Raw genomic sequence first — 14,457 nt, 5'->3', positions numbered from 1 at the left:
CAACCCCAGGGCATTTATGTCTGTTATATGCCAAAGGCCGCACAGGGCTCATCACAGACCGTGGAATCAGCTTCAGAATTAGGCTGAGCATCAACCTGGATTACTATTGTAATCGCTTGGCTTAAACTGGGAGAACAAAAAGGAAGAAATAAAACAAAGTCACTGTGGCACATGGTGGATGCTGTTCCCACACAAAGAGTGGCTGGCACTGGTTAAGGGCACCTCGCCATGTTTTGAGGGAGAAAATAATCCGAATTATGCTTTTTGCGTAAAGGTGAGTGTTCTCAGCGACACGAGAACGCGTTCCTACCTTTAAAAAGCAAACAAGGTTGGAACGCGCGGCCTCACGCCTCAGGGGCTGCTCTGCCACCGGCAGCCGGCCTACTGTACTGCGCATGCGCTCTCACCCGCCCTCCCTGGGCAGTGGCGGCGGCGGCGCCTGCGCACTGAGGGGCCGCGGGGCGGGGCTCGCGTTCACCCTGGTAACAGCACCGCTGCGGGGCCGCGCCCTGCCCGAGCCGTCCCAGCCGCCATGCAGGGCGAGGACGCCCGATACCTCAAGAGGTAAGCGGGAGAAGCGGCTGGAGCGCTCGGGGGGCGGGCGGGGACGGCGGTCTGCTGTAGGGGCGGCAGGCTGTGGTGGCGATGGGGGGGTGGTGCTGGGGGATTGAGGCTGTGGTGGAGGTGGCGGTGCTGCTGAGGCGCCGCGGGGTGCCGGGTTTTGCTGGGGAATGAATGAGGTGGGTGGTAAGCTGGTGGTAATTGGTGGCAGGGAGGTTTTAGAGGGGTGCCCCGGTTTGGGGTGACCGGTGGCATCTGTGGGTATCTGGGATGCCGAGGTAGAGGCTGGTGAGGGGTGAAGGGGAGCTGGGTGTGGATAGAATGGCTGAAAAAGGTAGCAGGTGGATGAGTGATCCTAAGGGATTAATGGCTCTTTTATCTTGTGTGGCAGTGAGGCCAGTCAGACTACCACACGGGGTCTGGTTAGGGAACTATAGCATCAGTGTTGCTGTAGAGCAGAAGCACTGGCTGGCAGTCCCGCAGATATCACGACTCCAAGGCCTCCTTTAGGCTTGGTTTGTGAACAGTGTTGCTTTCTGCTGCTGTATGAGTGATGTTATCTATCTCATCTTGAATTTGATGGAGTTTGTTGTCCTTTTTTTCCTTTCTTTTCTGTGGTGTTCAGCAGCATTTGCAGATCTTGCTGATGGGCTGTCTGGGTTTTGCTTTTTTCCCTGATATGTCACATATTAAGATTCCAGTATTAATTGGAAATGGTGGGGAGAAAAAGCCTCTCAATAATCTTTGACACTCATTAATGCTGTCATGTAAATGTGAAAGCAGCTACAAATCAAAGGGCTGCCTGTAAGGAAACAGCTGTGATTTCATAGCAGTGCCCGTTTCTGGCTTTGCATGCTCTGTTTGTGCCACCTTACGTGACCTTGCAGGAATCTTCTTTTGTAGTTATCACTGTAATAAGCATCATTTTATTGTTTTAGGGAACACGAACCAAAAAACAGCTGCTGTGCTCTTTAACGTGACAAGGCTTGTGTGCAAGTCCAGTGTTTCTCAGATCTCTGTTTCCCTTTGTCATCCTCCTTGCGTAGTCCCACTCCCACCATGTCAGACATGCAAGGATTTGTTACTGGATTTTCAGCTTTATCCACGTGTGTAGTTTGTGCCACTTTTAATTAGGATAGTTTGATTTTGCTTCCCCCCCCCCAAGGAATCAGTCCATAAAGGGCATTCATGCACCAGCTTTGGTATGTGAGCTCAGCTGGCACTGCCTTTGTAGAAAAGGCCTTCCTCCTTTCAAAACTTGGATAGAGTAGGATTCTGGTTGACAGAGTAGGCAGTGAAGGGGAGGACACCCCCCCTGTGCATTGCTGCTTCTAGCAGAACATCTGTATGCTCACTTGGTTTATGAAGTTATTAGGTGCTTGCAAACTCAAGATGGATAGAAAAATCAATAAAGCAGATGTTTGTTCGTTAGGAGTGGAAGAAGGGGTCTTTAAATAAATGTACTTTTTGTGGTGCTCGCATTCTGAATACAGTGGTCTCCAAACAGTATGCAGTTTTAGTGTCTGTGTGATGCATTTCAGTGTAGGTTTTTAAGTATTTCAGAGGAAGAGATTGAATGTGAATTGATTCGTGAATCATACAGCCAGGAAGTAGCTCAGTGAGGGCGGTTATCAGGATGAGAGGACAAAATCTCTGCAGCTGTATGTTCTTTAGCTTACCCATCTGTCCCTCTTAAGGAAGGGAAAAAAAAAAAAAAACAAACAGGAAATGTTAAAACTAAGCAGTCTTAGGCTGAGATTCTGCTGATAACTAAGCTCATCAGTGTCTTACTGCTGCCAAAAGGAGATCTCCTGCCTTCATTTTTATCCCTGCTTGTAGCTAGAGATTGTTATTCCCTTTGTACATAGCACTTTAATTGAGTAACACATGGAAAATCTCCTGCTGCCCAGAACATGACGAGTTCTCTTTTAACTTGCTGGAAGAGGCTGTGAAGGGGTTTGCTTGTGTTGAACTAAAGTGACTGCTGGGAGCAGGGAAACCATGGGAAGATCAAATTCTTTCTGCAGTGATAAGTTGCTAGTTCAGATTAGTTCTTGTATACACTGCTCCTTCAGGCCTGTTTGTTCACCACCCAACCTTTTCTTTATATCTGTGTAAATGACCTAGCCATCACTTAATAGGGGTTTGTCTGCCAGGAGGAACATTTGTGGTTAGGATCCTCTGGTATGTGTAAATATGGGGGAAATACATCTAGGAGTAAAGAGAGGATGCTGATTTCTTTTGAAATAGATTCCCACAAGCTTTTTGCTTCAGAAGACTGAACCTCATGAGGCTTCTATATGAGAACAGCCTGACATGGAGCATCTGCTCCAAAGTACCGTTAAATGAAAACACAAATCTCTTCCAAAGCGTTAAGTGATAAATGGAGTTTTGCTCCAGTCTCCTCAAGGAGGGTGTTGTTTTTCAGCAGTGAGCTGTATTTGTTTGCCCTGTAGTTTTATGTCTTTGTAAAGCTTGTGGTTGAACTCTGCTTTCCTTCCCACAGTTTCCTTTACAGGGTTATTTGGGTGGCTGTGAATATCTCAAGAACCAGGTGCTTTTTGCAGTTGCATCTCTGCAGAAGGAAACTGCTGAATGAAAGAAGGCATGACTTCCAAAATTTTTCTGTTGAGTGGTTACACTGAAGGCTACATCCAGGTTCACTAACATTTTTAGCTCTGTGAGCCATAACAAATCTTCCTTGGTCTAATTGACCCTGCGCCACCACTAGCTGCCACCTGACTTACAGTGCTTGCAAAGTCACCTGTAGATCTCATAAAACAGAAGCTGTATTAAAAACATAACAGCAAAAACCAAAAACACTACAACCAATCAAAACCAAAAACTGACCCACATTACAAGTGTTTTTTTTTCACCTGCAGTGTTTTGGCAGCTGGGTTGATAACATAGCTGTTACACAGTCTGTTGGCAGTACTAAGGAAGAAAAGATAAGTGTCAGCTTTACCACTAAAGACAGATGTGTAAATGTATTCTATGGATGTGGTTTTGCTGTCACTTAAGAACACGGCTCTCATAGTTCAGCATGACCGTGGTGTTTCTGGCCTAATTAAGTAAGCAAGTCAGGCACTTCTGTCAGTGCTTTCTTGGGGAATGTTTTTCCCAAGTATGTGTAGCTATAATAAAGCAGGTAGACATGCTTGACTTACACACCTGTGGATGGCAGCTGTTGATCTGGTATTCCCCTAAGCCTGGCAACAAACACCATGAGGCAAGTAACAGTAGTGAATGGGTTTATGTTTCAGTAGAGAATAGAGAATTTGGGACTAAAATTTTACCATGAGTGAATTACAAATAATTTTAACTGTCAAGGTTTAGATAAGCCTGCTAAGTTAGTCTTAGAGCAAAAATTCTCACTTGTAAGTGGCAGTACTTGTACCACTTGATCAATTAGCAGAAGAGTCTGCAGTGCAGATTAAGGGATCTGGGAAATTCACCTTTATGAAATGCATCTTTGTTGTTAATCTTTGTGAAGATTAAGCTTCTTTCAACCAAGAATGGCCGATGACTTGGGTGTTTCTGTACATACAAGAGGTAGTACTTAAGAATAAGCATTGGCACAGCTGTCTGAAATGAAGAAATGTGTTGTGGAAGGAGGACAATGCTTGGGGTGAGGATATAGAACTGGAGACTGGTTGTTGTTAACGATCTATGTTCTAGCATGATTTTTGAGCCTTTCAATTAATCAGTAACTTGGTTTTTCTCTGCAGGAAGGTAAAAGGAGGCAACATAGATGTGCATCCATCGGAGAAAGCCCTCATTGTTCACTATGAAGTGGAAGCAACAATTCTGGGGGAGACAGGAGACCCTATGCTGGGAGAGCGCAAAGAGTGTCAGAAAATGTAAGGTCGCAAGTTCTAGGTTTGTTTTATCTCTGTCACAAGTTATTTTTGAAAATTTGAGCTGACGTGACGACCTGTGTGAGTCCGTGTAAGAAAAGTAATAGAGGGAAAGAATCCTGAGACTGTTTTTGAGGGTACCAGACGTGTCCATCTGTTTCAGATGAATCAGCATAACTCACATTTGCAATTTGCTGGAATTCATTTTTGCTTCATCCTTTTGTTAGTACCCACAGAGATTTCTTACTGATCATTGCTTGTGGGAGTTTTACTGTAGGTCTGTCAGAACTGTGAGGTACACCTGATGCTGCATTTGCAGGCACTGTGAAAGTAACTTCCTTCTGTAGCTCTTAGATGTGTGTAAAGTCAAAGGACTCAAGATACAAGGATCTAAAATATGAGACCTTTCTAACTCTTTTGCAGCATTCGGCTAAAGAGTCTCAATGCAAATACAGACATTGCTTCCCTGGCTCGAAAGGTGGTTGAAGAATGCAAGCTCATTCACCCCTCCAAACTTGCAGAAGTAGAACAGCTGTTGTACTATCTACAGAATCGCAGAGATGCGTCAGCAGGAAAAGGTAAACAGTACGAGAACAAGGTAGCTTGAAGCTGAGATCCTTCAATGTTAGAAAAACTGCTGTGCAAGGTTTTCTTTAGCTGAGGTCCTAACTTGCTTGGTGTACAAGCTCCCACGTTCAAAATGGGAAAGACGTGTAATTAAACCACACTTGTGGGGAAAAAAAAAAAAAAAAGGCAATCATGAAGTGATGCCTGGAGGAGGGTGGGGCAGGTGGAAGCTAGAATTGTCATTTTAACTATTAAAATATGTGTCATGGCCTGTTGCAGGGCAGCCTTGCTACATTGTGCAAGCAGATTCAAAGCTATTGAGGTGTCTTACTGTGGAAAGGAGGGTTTTTCTCCTTGCTGGACGCAAGAGGACTTTGAGCTTCATTGTACCAGAATGTGTACTCTTGGAAGAAACGTGTTTTTGTCTATGAATATGTGTAAGTTAACTGCAGTTATGTTTTTTCATTATAGAAAAGAAGGAGAAATCCAGTAAGCCAAAAGATCCACCACCATTTGAAGGCATGGAGGTAAATATTGGTGTTAGATTAGCAAAGAAAAAAAAAAAATTACTACTAAAAAGTGGTTATATAAATGGGGAGGGGAAATGCTTAATTCTGTAATTAATGTGTAATGGTGAGTTGTTTTTTCCTTTTTTGTGTGTGTGTGTTTCTTTTTAAACAATGAACTTGGTTTAGATATATTGCACAATGGAAAAAATCATCTCCATAAAGGGTAAAATATGTGACTTTCATACTTCCTCCTCATCTGTAGCACACAGCAGGACAGCAAGAGAGGTCTGGAACATAGGACAGGATGCAGGGAGTCATGTCTGAGCATCCTTTTGTTTTTTGTAATTAAATCTTCTCAGATTTCCTGGTGCTTGTTGGCTGTGATTCTGCGTGTTGATTTTTTTTTTTTTTTTTTTGAGTGCTTTATCCTTTCCAAATATCATAACTCAAAGCTCTGCTTTCTTTCATCTTGTGACTGAGAAACACTGTGATCAGTTGTATTAAACTGACATCTCTTTATCTGTAAAACCGTTGCTTATGACTGCTTTCAGATTGATGAGGTTGCCAATATCAATGACATGGATGAGTACATTGAATTATTGTATGAGGACATTCCTGACAAGGTGCGTGGCTCTGCCCTCATCTTGCAGCTGGCTCGGAATCCTGATAACCTGGAAGAACTGCTTATTAATGGTAACAAGGGTTTGAAACTTCTCTTAATGTTATGTTGCTTTTGTGGTGCGTTCTTGATGAAAAAGCAGTTTGTCTTTCATTTGAGATTTTCTGTAGCGTTATGCTGTAGCTAAATGTTATGCTTGCTCTCAATAATATGCTAGGCTGTGCTTCTCAGTTCATAATGAACTGGCTGTCAAACTCCAGTTAGATCTCACCACAAATGGACACAACTTAGGCTGTCCGTAGGTGGACCAGAAATCATCCAGGTTCAACTTCAGCTGTTTTTTTTCTCATCTTATTAAGTTGGCATTGGTACTGGAGACAAAAAAAGAGTTGCATTCTGAAGATCAAGACCATAGATGGTTTGAAAACAGGATTTGCAGTCTCACGTAATTATAGATGTTAGGTTTCCAAGAGAATAAATTGACTGTGGATACATCATCCAACTATTTCACTAGTGTAGCATGCTTCTTTGGTTTAAGGATCCATTTTAAAACTAGAATTCTCTCTGTGACATTCACACTGTTGTAATTGTCTGTGTATGTATGTATGCTGCCATGCATTGTGTCAAGGTGAGTCTGACAAACAGAAGATGCACTCAGTCCAAACCAGGCTTTGAAACAGACGATAGGCTCATGTCTTGTTAATTTAGTTCTCTCCTTCCTTGTCTCCCATGTGTATTTTATTGATTCTTCTCTCCTGACATTCTTTAAGTGATTGTAGTGGAAATGCTAAGTCATGGCTTGAAGCAGTGATTGAGCACCTGGTAGGAAGGCAGGGCCAACCCAGGGAAGCTCAAGTGTGTACCATAGTGCACCCGAGTGATGGAAGGGATAGAGCCAGGTTCCCCCCCTTCCCAGACCTCATTTAAGGGTTGGCAGTGGAGGTGAGGGTGTCTTGCTGGAGGTCCCTGCCTACCTGAGGCCTTCCAAAGGTAAGCAGCGTTTCTTCCTTTGTTTCTATGTCCACAGCTGCTGTATTTGGGCTTGTTCTCATTTGCTGCAGCTTAGGATTGTGCCACCCTGTTGCTACTGCTGTATTTTCCATCGTGTTATAGCATTACAGCAATGTAACCATCCTACAAGGTCCATAAGTAAGATTACTGCAAGAATTGGGGTGGGTGTAAAGAAATAGAAAGTAGTGAATGGAAAAAGCGACAGTTGTTAAGGCAGAACTGAAATAGAATTTGAAAGTGATGTGTTGATTTTTGTCACGAGGAGCCAAAGTGTAGTATGGAGTGCACAGGTGATAGAGGTCACAACATTTCAAAGTCAGTAGTAGGCTTAAGATTGTGTTAATGCTTGGTTTCACTGTCCTTTCTTATTGCCTCTTGTTGATGCTTGTGAGTGGCCAGTCAGGGTGCTCTGTGCCATCTGCAAGCAGAACTTTTTGAGCAGTGTTAACTGTCAAAGTGAGATAACTCTGAAAAGCTTCTCTTTAAACAATCAAACAACAAGACGTGCAGAATAAAGTGCATTCAGACTTTGTCTTTCAAGAGAAAAAGAGGGATATGAAATGCTGGTGCTCATCTAACTCTTGTTTTGCTTTAGAAACTGCCCTGGGTGCATTGGCTAGAGTGCTGCGAGAAGACTGGAAACAAAGTGTGGAACTTGCTACTAATATAATATATATTTTCTTCTGTTTCTCAAGGTAAGTTCAGAGTCTCTGTGTATAGGAAGATAAGGAACATTTTTTTCTCTGCTTAGTTACTTTTCATTTCTTTGCACTGTGCTACAAAACCTTGCTGACAAAGGGGCAAAATATTCCTGATTTAGTAACACCTGTTAAATGGCAAAATTGAGGCATAGAAAAAATCCCCTTGGTGAGGTGCTTTGTAGTTGAGCTGGGAAGAAGCTAATAAGGCTTTTGATGTGTAGGTAAGATGCTGTGCTACTATCTTCTGTTTCCTTCAGCATGTCTCACAGGGAAAAAAGGGTATTCAGAACTGAGGTGAGTGCTTGCTCTTATTGGATATGCCAGCATTCCAGCATACCCTGTGTATGGTTTGCATTGCAACTTGATTTTGGGTCTCTGTTATAGTTCATGTGAGTAGAAGATTCTCTGTAGCTCTTACAGCATGAGAAGTGAGGTTAACTGGAAACCATTTTCCTGTATGCATGAAAATTAGAATGCACTGTTATCCTGACTTGGAACAACACATGGAGATGTCTGTGTTTCATCCATTATGAAGAAAGAATTTCTCTTTGGGACCATAATTTCAGATCAAAAATACAAGACCTGTATTTCTATTTTGTATTTTAAGTTCATGCCTTGAAGTACTTAACTGCTGTAGTAACTTTTTCCCCTTAACTGTTTTGCTGTGTCATCTTGACTGTGCAAGATGTTTTCTTGTGCTTTTGAAAACTTGAAAAGAGTATTCATGTTTTAGATCATTGTTTTGGAGTAATTTTCCAGAAAGAAACACTCTGTAATATTGCAGAAAGTAGCTATTTTTTAAAATAATAATCAGGTGGTGTAGCATTGGAACCTTGCTATCTTAAATGTCATAACAGTTTTAAGGTTGTTTGCTTTTACTTCTTTCCTTCTTCAATGTAGTTTTTCTCAATTTCATGGCATAATCACACACTACAAAATTGGAGCTCTGTGTATGAACATCATAGACCATGAGCTGAAGAGACATGAGCTCTGGCAGGAAGAACTTGCTAAAAAGAAGAAAGCTGATATCCTTTTGATGGGCTGGGGCAGCTTGATGGTTCTTGCCTTGTATTGGTAGCTGTTGTTGAGTTACATGTGATTAGCATACAGCAATTACTGTCAAAGCAGTAAAAAAAAATTAGAATTGCAAAATATAATTTTGATATGAAAAGGATTATGATATAATTTAGATATGAAAAGGATTGTGAGAAGTTTGAGCTATTGAAGAGATCATTCTAAAGCTATTAAACAACACAAGTGTATTATTGTATGAGCAGTGTGTCCTGGGAGCATTTCTGCTGAGTACTGAGTATAGAATATATCCAGGAATAGGGGGGAAAAAGTACTGGAGATGACAGTGAGTTGTTGGGGAGATAATGTCTTTCCACTAAGGACACCAGTCATCCAGACTGTTTAACTTCTGTCTGAACTCCTTAACTTCTGCAATTTACTTGATGAAGATCCTGAAAATCAGACCTTGAAGAAGGACTATGAGAAAACCTACAAGAAATATCAAGGGCTGGTTGTCAAGCAGGAGCAGCTACTCAGAGGTATAGAAATCAAATTATTGCTTAACGTGGGTAGAGAGTTTTCTTGAATGCTGGTTATAAGCATGACAGCTTAAACATACTGAATGTGGATGAATGTGGAAGAGCTTGATGAAAGAACAGAGAGAAGACAAATAATCAGAATGGCTGACAGCATGTTAACAGTTTCTTAAAGTGATCTGTCAGTCTTGAAGAAAACAAAGTGTTCAACTTTTTTGTTTCTTTTAATGGTGGTAATTTCTTTTTTACATTTTAATAGATTTATTTGTCTGTTTCTTTCTAAGTTGGCCTGTGTCTGAATAATGTTGAGTAACTCTCACCCTGTCTCGATTTCTGTATTCAAATAGACTTTAATGTCAGACTGAGATGGTCTTGAGTAGCAAGGCTATCCTGGAAAGGCTTGTTAGTGACTTCCATTTTAATTAAAAAGGAAAAAAAAATGCTTCTAGTGATCATAAACCTCATGACTTTAATTTTTATAGAATTACTGTTAAAAATCATAGTTTTGTTTTCTAAATAGGAATAAAAAGCATTTATGGTTAGTTATGTTGAAAATGCATTAGAAAGGCAGTGGAATGCTTCTGAAGGTCTTAAGTACTTAATGTGTGTGTAGAGACTCAGGTAATTCCACTGTCTTTGACCTGTTGGTATGATTCGTATTGAATTTATTAGTTGCTCTTTACCTGCTCCTGAATCTTGCTGAGGACACTCGCACCGAGCTGAAGATGAGAAACAAGAACATTGTCCATATGTTAGTGAAAGCCCTGGACCGTGATAATTTTGAGCTGCTTATCCTGGTTGTATCTTTCTTGAAGAAACTCAGCATTTTCATGGAGAACAAAAACGACATGGTAAGGCCCACAGCACTCCACTGCAATGTCAGAAAATTATGCAGTGTCTGGAAACTTTGTATGGCTGAAAGGAAGAGATATCTCTGTTGTCACCCTAGCTGGCCCTGATTATCCTGTTTCATTATGAGTTAAAAGGAAGGAAATAAAACATTAAGCTGCAACGTGCTACAAAAAAGTCCTGTAATTCCAAACAGTGAAACTAAATACATGGAATTCCAAATTTAAGTTATTATTCCAGAGTTTGTCATACCTGTGCTTCTGGAGGTGTCCATGATCCTGCCCCTGAATTCGACTTGCATGGTCAGATATTGACTATCCCAAGGATTGTCTTGGAAAGAGAGTTATCTTTTTACAGTCTGCTAGACTACTTTGGCCTTCGAGGGCACCTTAGAACTGTTCCTTTATGCTGCCAGTAGCTCACAGGAATTTGAAGCAGTGATGTTTTTCTTAAACTTTTGTAATCTGAAACTTCTGAAATTGTAGGATTTTTTTTTTCTTCCTGAAGAAAGCTTCCTTATGCTCTAGGCAAGTGTCTGGTTTACTGAATTCCCAGCGGATTTTAGTAGATGCCCGCCTTTGTTTCTGTGCTTTTATACAGTTGTTGAAATAAAAATGATAAATTTTCCTTATCCAAGAGGTAATCTGAGATTAATGTCAGACATGAGAGATGAAAAGATCTGTGTAATAGAAAATTAATTGCATCTTTGTTACTGGAAGTCTATTCTACTCTTGCCTAAGCACTGAATGCTGTTGACAGCGTGCATCTCCTGTATTTATATACAACTATCCTATTTCTTAATGAATATTAAGATCATGTAGACTATTTATTAGGTGATCAATCTTTTATTTATTTTATAGCTGTCTGGTGCCCTGAGGGACTTTATTAGGAAAATAAGGATTACAGCCCTGCTTATTGCTGGTGTGCTTTGAACAATCCGTTTCATTCGGCAGAAAGACAAATGGAACAAAATTGTTGGGTTTATTTTATTGCAGAGTGTTTGAAATGTAGCATGCAAATCTTTTAAAATTTTTTCAAAACAAGTCATCTGTATGAGTATCTTTCTGGTAAAAAGATGTGCTTTTTTTTTTTTCCTGAGTATTATGAAGGAAGGGTACCTATGAAGGAGGTGCTCTCATATTTTTATTAGGCTGTAATACACAAATATTGAAGGCGAAATAAGCTGAGGCAATGGTGCAGTGTCTGCTTCTGAGTAAAGCTAAATAATCCACTTATTTATAGCACATTCTTTCATTTGGTATTCAAATGCAGTATTAAATTCAAAGCAGCGAAGTAGGAGTTCTTGGTATCTGATGGTTTCTGATCAGAAGGATCCAGTTGTTTGCTTATTGCACTGTGCCACGTGAAGAGAGCTGTAGTTTCTTTTCTTAGAACTAATCCTCTGTGTATTTATAAGTGGAGTGCTAATTATGTCCCTGCAAAAGCTTATTTTTATGTTCTTCCTTCTGGCCAAGGAAGGTTCCAGGAGAGAATGAATGCTGTCAAAAGATTATGTCAAATAAAAGCAGATAAATGATGTTTAAAAACAATAAAAACTTTCTGAAGCCTTGCCATTCAGTGCTCAGATGTCTTTTCTGACTGATGTAGTGGATCTCAGGAATGGATAGCACTTCTCAATTCCTGGATTCCACTTCTTAGTTTGAAAGTGTTGCATATGAGAGAATGTGAAAGTTCTGTCTAGGGGTTTGTGTTAGATTCATAATTAAAGATCTCAGATTCTTTTTGGATGCAGATTCTGTCTTTCTTGGTTGGGCATCTCCCTTCAATATCAGTTGCTGTAGGATTGTTCCCATTTAAATGGTTAACCATCCTCTTTTCCTAATTTCACCTTGCAAGTGATGCCTCTAGATTATATTCTTACAGTATTCCATTTGTGAGGTGTTTCTAAGATGTCTGAACTGTTTCAACTTGTTTTAAATTGACTGGATGAAATAAACCAATCCAGAAGGCTTTAACCACGAAGACATAAGAGAACTTGCTTCAGATGAAAATGCTTTGACAGTTACTGTTAAGTGCAGAAATTCCACTGCACGTGTTGCATGGCTGCATGTGAATGTACAGCACGTTCAGAGGGCTTTTACATTGAAGATAAAGTTGTGTTAGGATGGGTTATGGATTTTTCTTTTTTTTTATATACAGGTAGAAATGGATATTGTTGAAAAGCTTGTGAAAATGGTACCTTGTGAACATGAAGACCTACTGAACATCACCCTCCGACTCTTACTGAATCTCTCCTTTGACACAAGCCTGAGAAATAAAATGGTGCAAGTTGGTCTGCTTCCCAAACTCACTGCACTCCTAGGTATGTTTTGTTCCAAGGTGGGCGCTTCAGCAGGTGGCAGCAAAGCTATTTTGTGATATATCATAGCAAGAAGTTGCTGGATTCATTTTCTCTTTGCCAAGGAACTTCTTCACCACTCCCAACTTCTATCATTTAGATAATCTTTTTGAGATGCAGGTTTAAATGAAAGTCTAAAATGATGCAGTTCCTAGTAGTTTTATTGTTGAGTTCTCTTACGCTGTTGAATGAGTCTTTAAAAATAACTTTGCTATCTAAGTGAAAATTGTTTGTGCTGACTCATGGGCAATGCTTGTAATCTTAGGGGAGGAAAAATAGGAGTATAATAGGAAAAATAGCCTGCAATTTCAGTGAGCTTACTTGCTGAAGATACCTGTTATCTTTTTTATGAAGCTAGCTGTATGTGCTGCTTCATGTTACCATAGTGGTCCATGTGGAGACCAAAAAATTCACAGCTTTCTCAGCCTCAGCTGTGGACAGCACTGACTTTTTGTTCTTAGACTTTGTGCTCAACAGTCTGTAATGTGTTAAGATTGTGTGAGAACTTGACAACAAAAAAGTTTTCCCACTTTTGCTATAGAGGAAAGCTATGGAGACTATGAGGAGTCTGGGAAAAGCAGGGGATTGTCTAACTTGGTTCTTATTTTACAGTGGAGCTCTCGAGAAGGAGGTGTCATTACTTCCTGTGTGTTCATTTGGCTGATGCTATCTAGAAACCACTCTAGTAGACATACAGAATGTTTGGCTGTAAGGATTGCTGAGTGTTCATTTCTAAGTGGGAGCTGAGGATCTTGTTGTGAAGCCTTACGTGCATAAAGCGCTGACTCAAGACATTGAGTTTTCTGTGATTTGTTGGGTTCAATGCAGTATCCAGATGTGACAGATGGTCTGGAATGCAGAGCTTTCTCCTCTACCTTTGTTTAGGATTATTTGTTTTCTCTGTTCTGCAGTGAATCTCAGCATGGCCTTATTTTAGTACTCATCATGAAAACTTAGAGAATTGTTGCTCTGAGAGCAGCGTTAGTGATTACTACAATGGCTATCTGACATATCCTGAAGTTCCTCAGTTTTTTTAAGGCTTTCCATCCCACAGTCATGTTTGCATTTAATGTCCTTCCCTAGCCTGAGGTAGGAGAAATAAGAAAAATAGAATTTGGAATCCATCTTCTTGCATTTTTTTTCCACTGTTCTTCTTGAGATCATGCTTAAAGTAAAGGAGGCCAAGAAGTGGAAACTGGTCAGGAAGTGTATTTTCTTCTGTTTAAGATGGGGTCTTGCTAGGTAGTCAGGTTCAGCTTGGTCTATGGCTTCTAGGTACAAGTCACCCTAAGTAGTGGCACAACGCAAACCACTGAAATCCGTTCTAACAGAAATTCCCTGTTTAATATAGGAGTCAGACTAAACTCATCAGTTAGATATCTGATTTCTAGTCTGATTCTAATGTGGAGAAGAGAATCTCTCTTCAAATGCCATTCCCTTGGGCTTGAATATAGACTTGTAAGAAAGGCTGATTATCTCAGAAGAACTGGCTGCTAACATCTCAGTCAGATCCTGAAGTGCCTGTTAAGGCAATCTATGGCAAGTTCTGCTAGTGCTTCCAGTAGCTTCAGTGTCTGCACTTGGCTCCTTGAACAGTTTTTTCCCTTGTGTAGGAAGCTTGTAGCCCTTTTTTAATGCTTGGAAGCACGTGCTGTTTAACCTGGCTCCCTCCCGTAGAATTGTTTGATGCTTATTTTGTGATGTGCTGATTAGAAAAGAAAGTAATAGATAATTTTCTGCTTAAATTTTCTAAGTCAGCCATGTGATTCCTAAGACTTCCCTTGATAAAGTGATTCACGTCATTCTCCATGATATTGCTTTGTGTATGCTAGCTCAAGGAAGCCTGCAACCTTAATAATATAATAATTATGGGCTAA

General features: G+C 40.6%; 1 protein-coding gene across 1 annotated transcript in view; it reads left to right on the top strand.

Annotated features, from left to right (window-relative positions):
* Positions 1 to 471: 471 nt before the first annotated feature.
* The window catches only part of KIFAP3 (kinesin associated protein 3), a 64,580-nt gene continuing 50,594 nt past the window's right edge, over positions 472 to 14,457 (top strand). Inside the window, exons 1-10 of the mRNA XM_042873357.1 lie at positions 472 to 564; positions 4,290 to 4,421; positions 4,842 to 4,996; positions 5,457 to 5,512; positions 6,046 to 6,187; positions 7,720 to 7,819; positions 8,726 to 8,850; positions 9,277 to 9,375; positions 10,045 to 10,223; positions 12,382 to 12,544. Of these exons, the coding sequence (XP_042729291.1) occupies positions 533 to 564; positions 4,290 to 4,421; positions 4,842 to 4,996; positions 5,457 to 5,512; positions 6,046 to 6,187; positions 7,720 to 7,819; positions 8,726 to 8,850; positions 9,277 to 9,375; positions 10,045 to 10,223; positions 12,382 to 12,544 (1,183 nt within the window). The 5' untranslated portion in view covers positions 472 to 532. The remainder of the gene's footprint in view (positions 565 to 4,289; positions 4,422 to 4,841; positions 4,997 to 5,456; positions 5,513 to 6,045; positions 6,188 to 7,719; positions 7,820 to 8,725; positions 8,851 to 9,276; positions 9,376 to 10,044; positions 10,224 to 12,381; positions 12,545 to 14,457) is intronic.

This window comes from Lagopus leucura, unplaced genomic scaffold (genome assembly GCF_019238085.1).
Source record: "Lagopus leucura isolate 7727_CA_CO unplaced genomic scaffold, USGS_WTPT01 Super-Scaffold_100009, whole genome shotgun sequence".
Lineage (NCBI taxonomy): Eukaryota > Metazoa > Chordata > Aves > Galliformes > Phasianidae > Lagopus > Lagopus leucura.
Note: the sequence above shows the minus strand (reverse complement) of the source record. Positions and strands in the feature narration are given on the sequence as shown.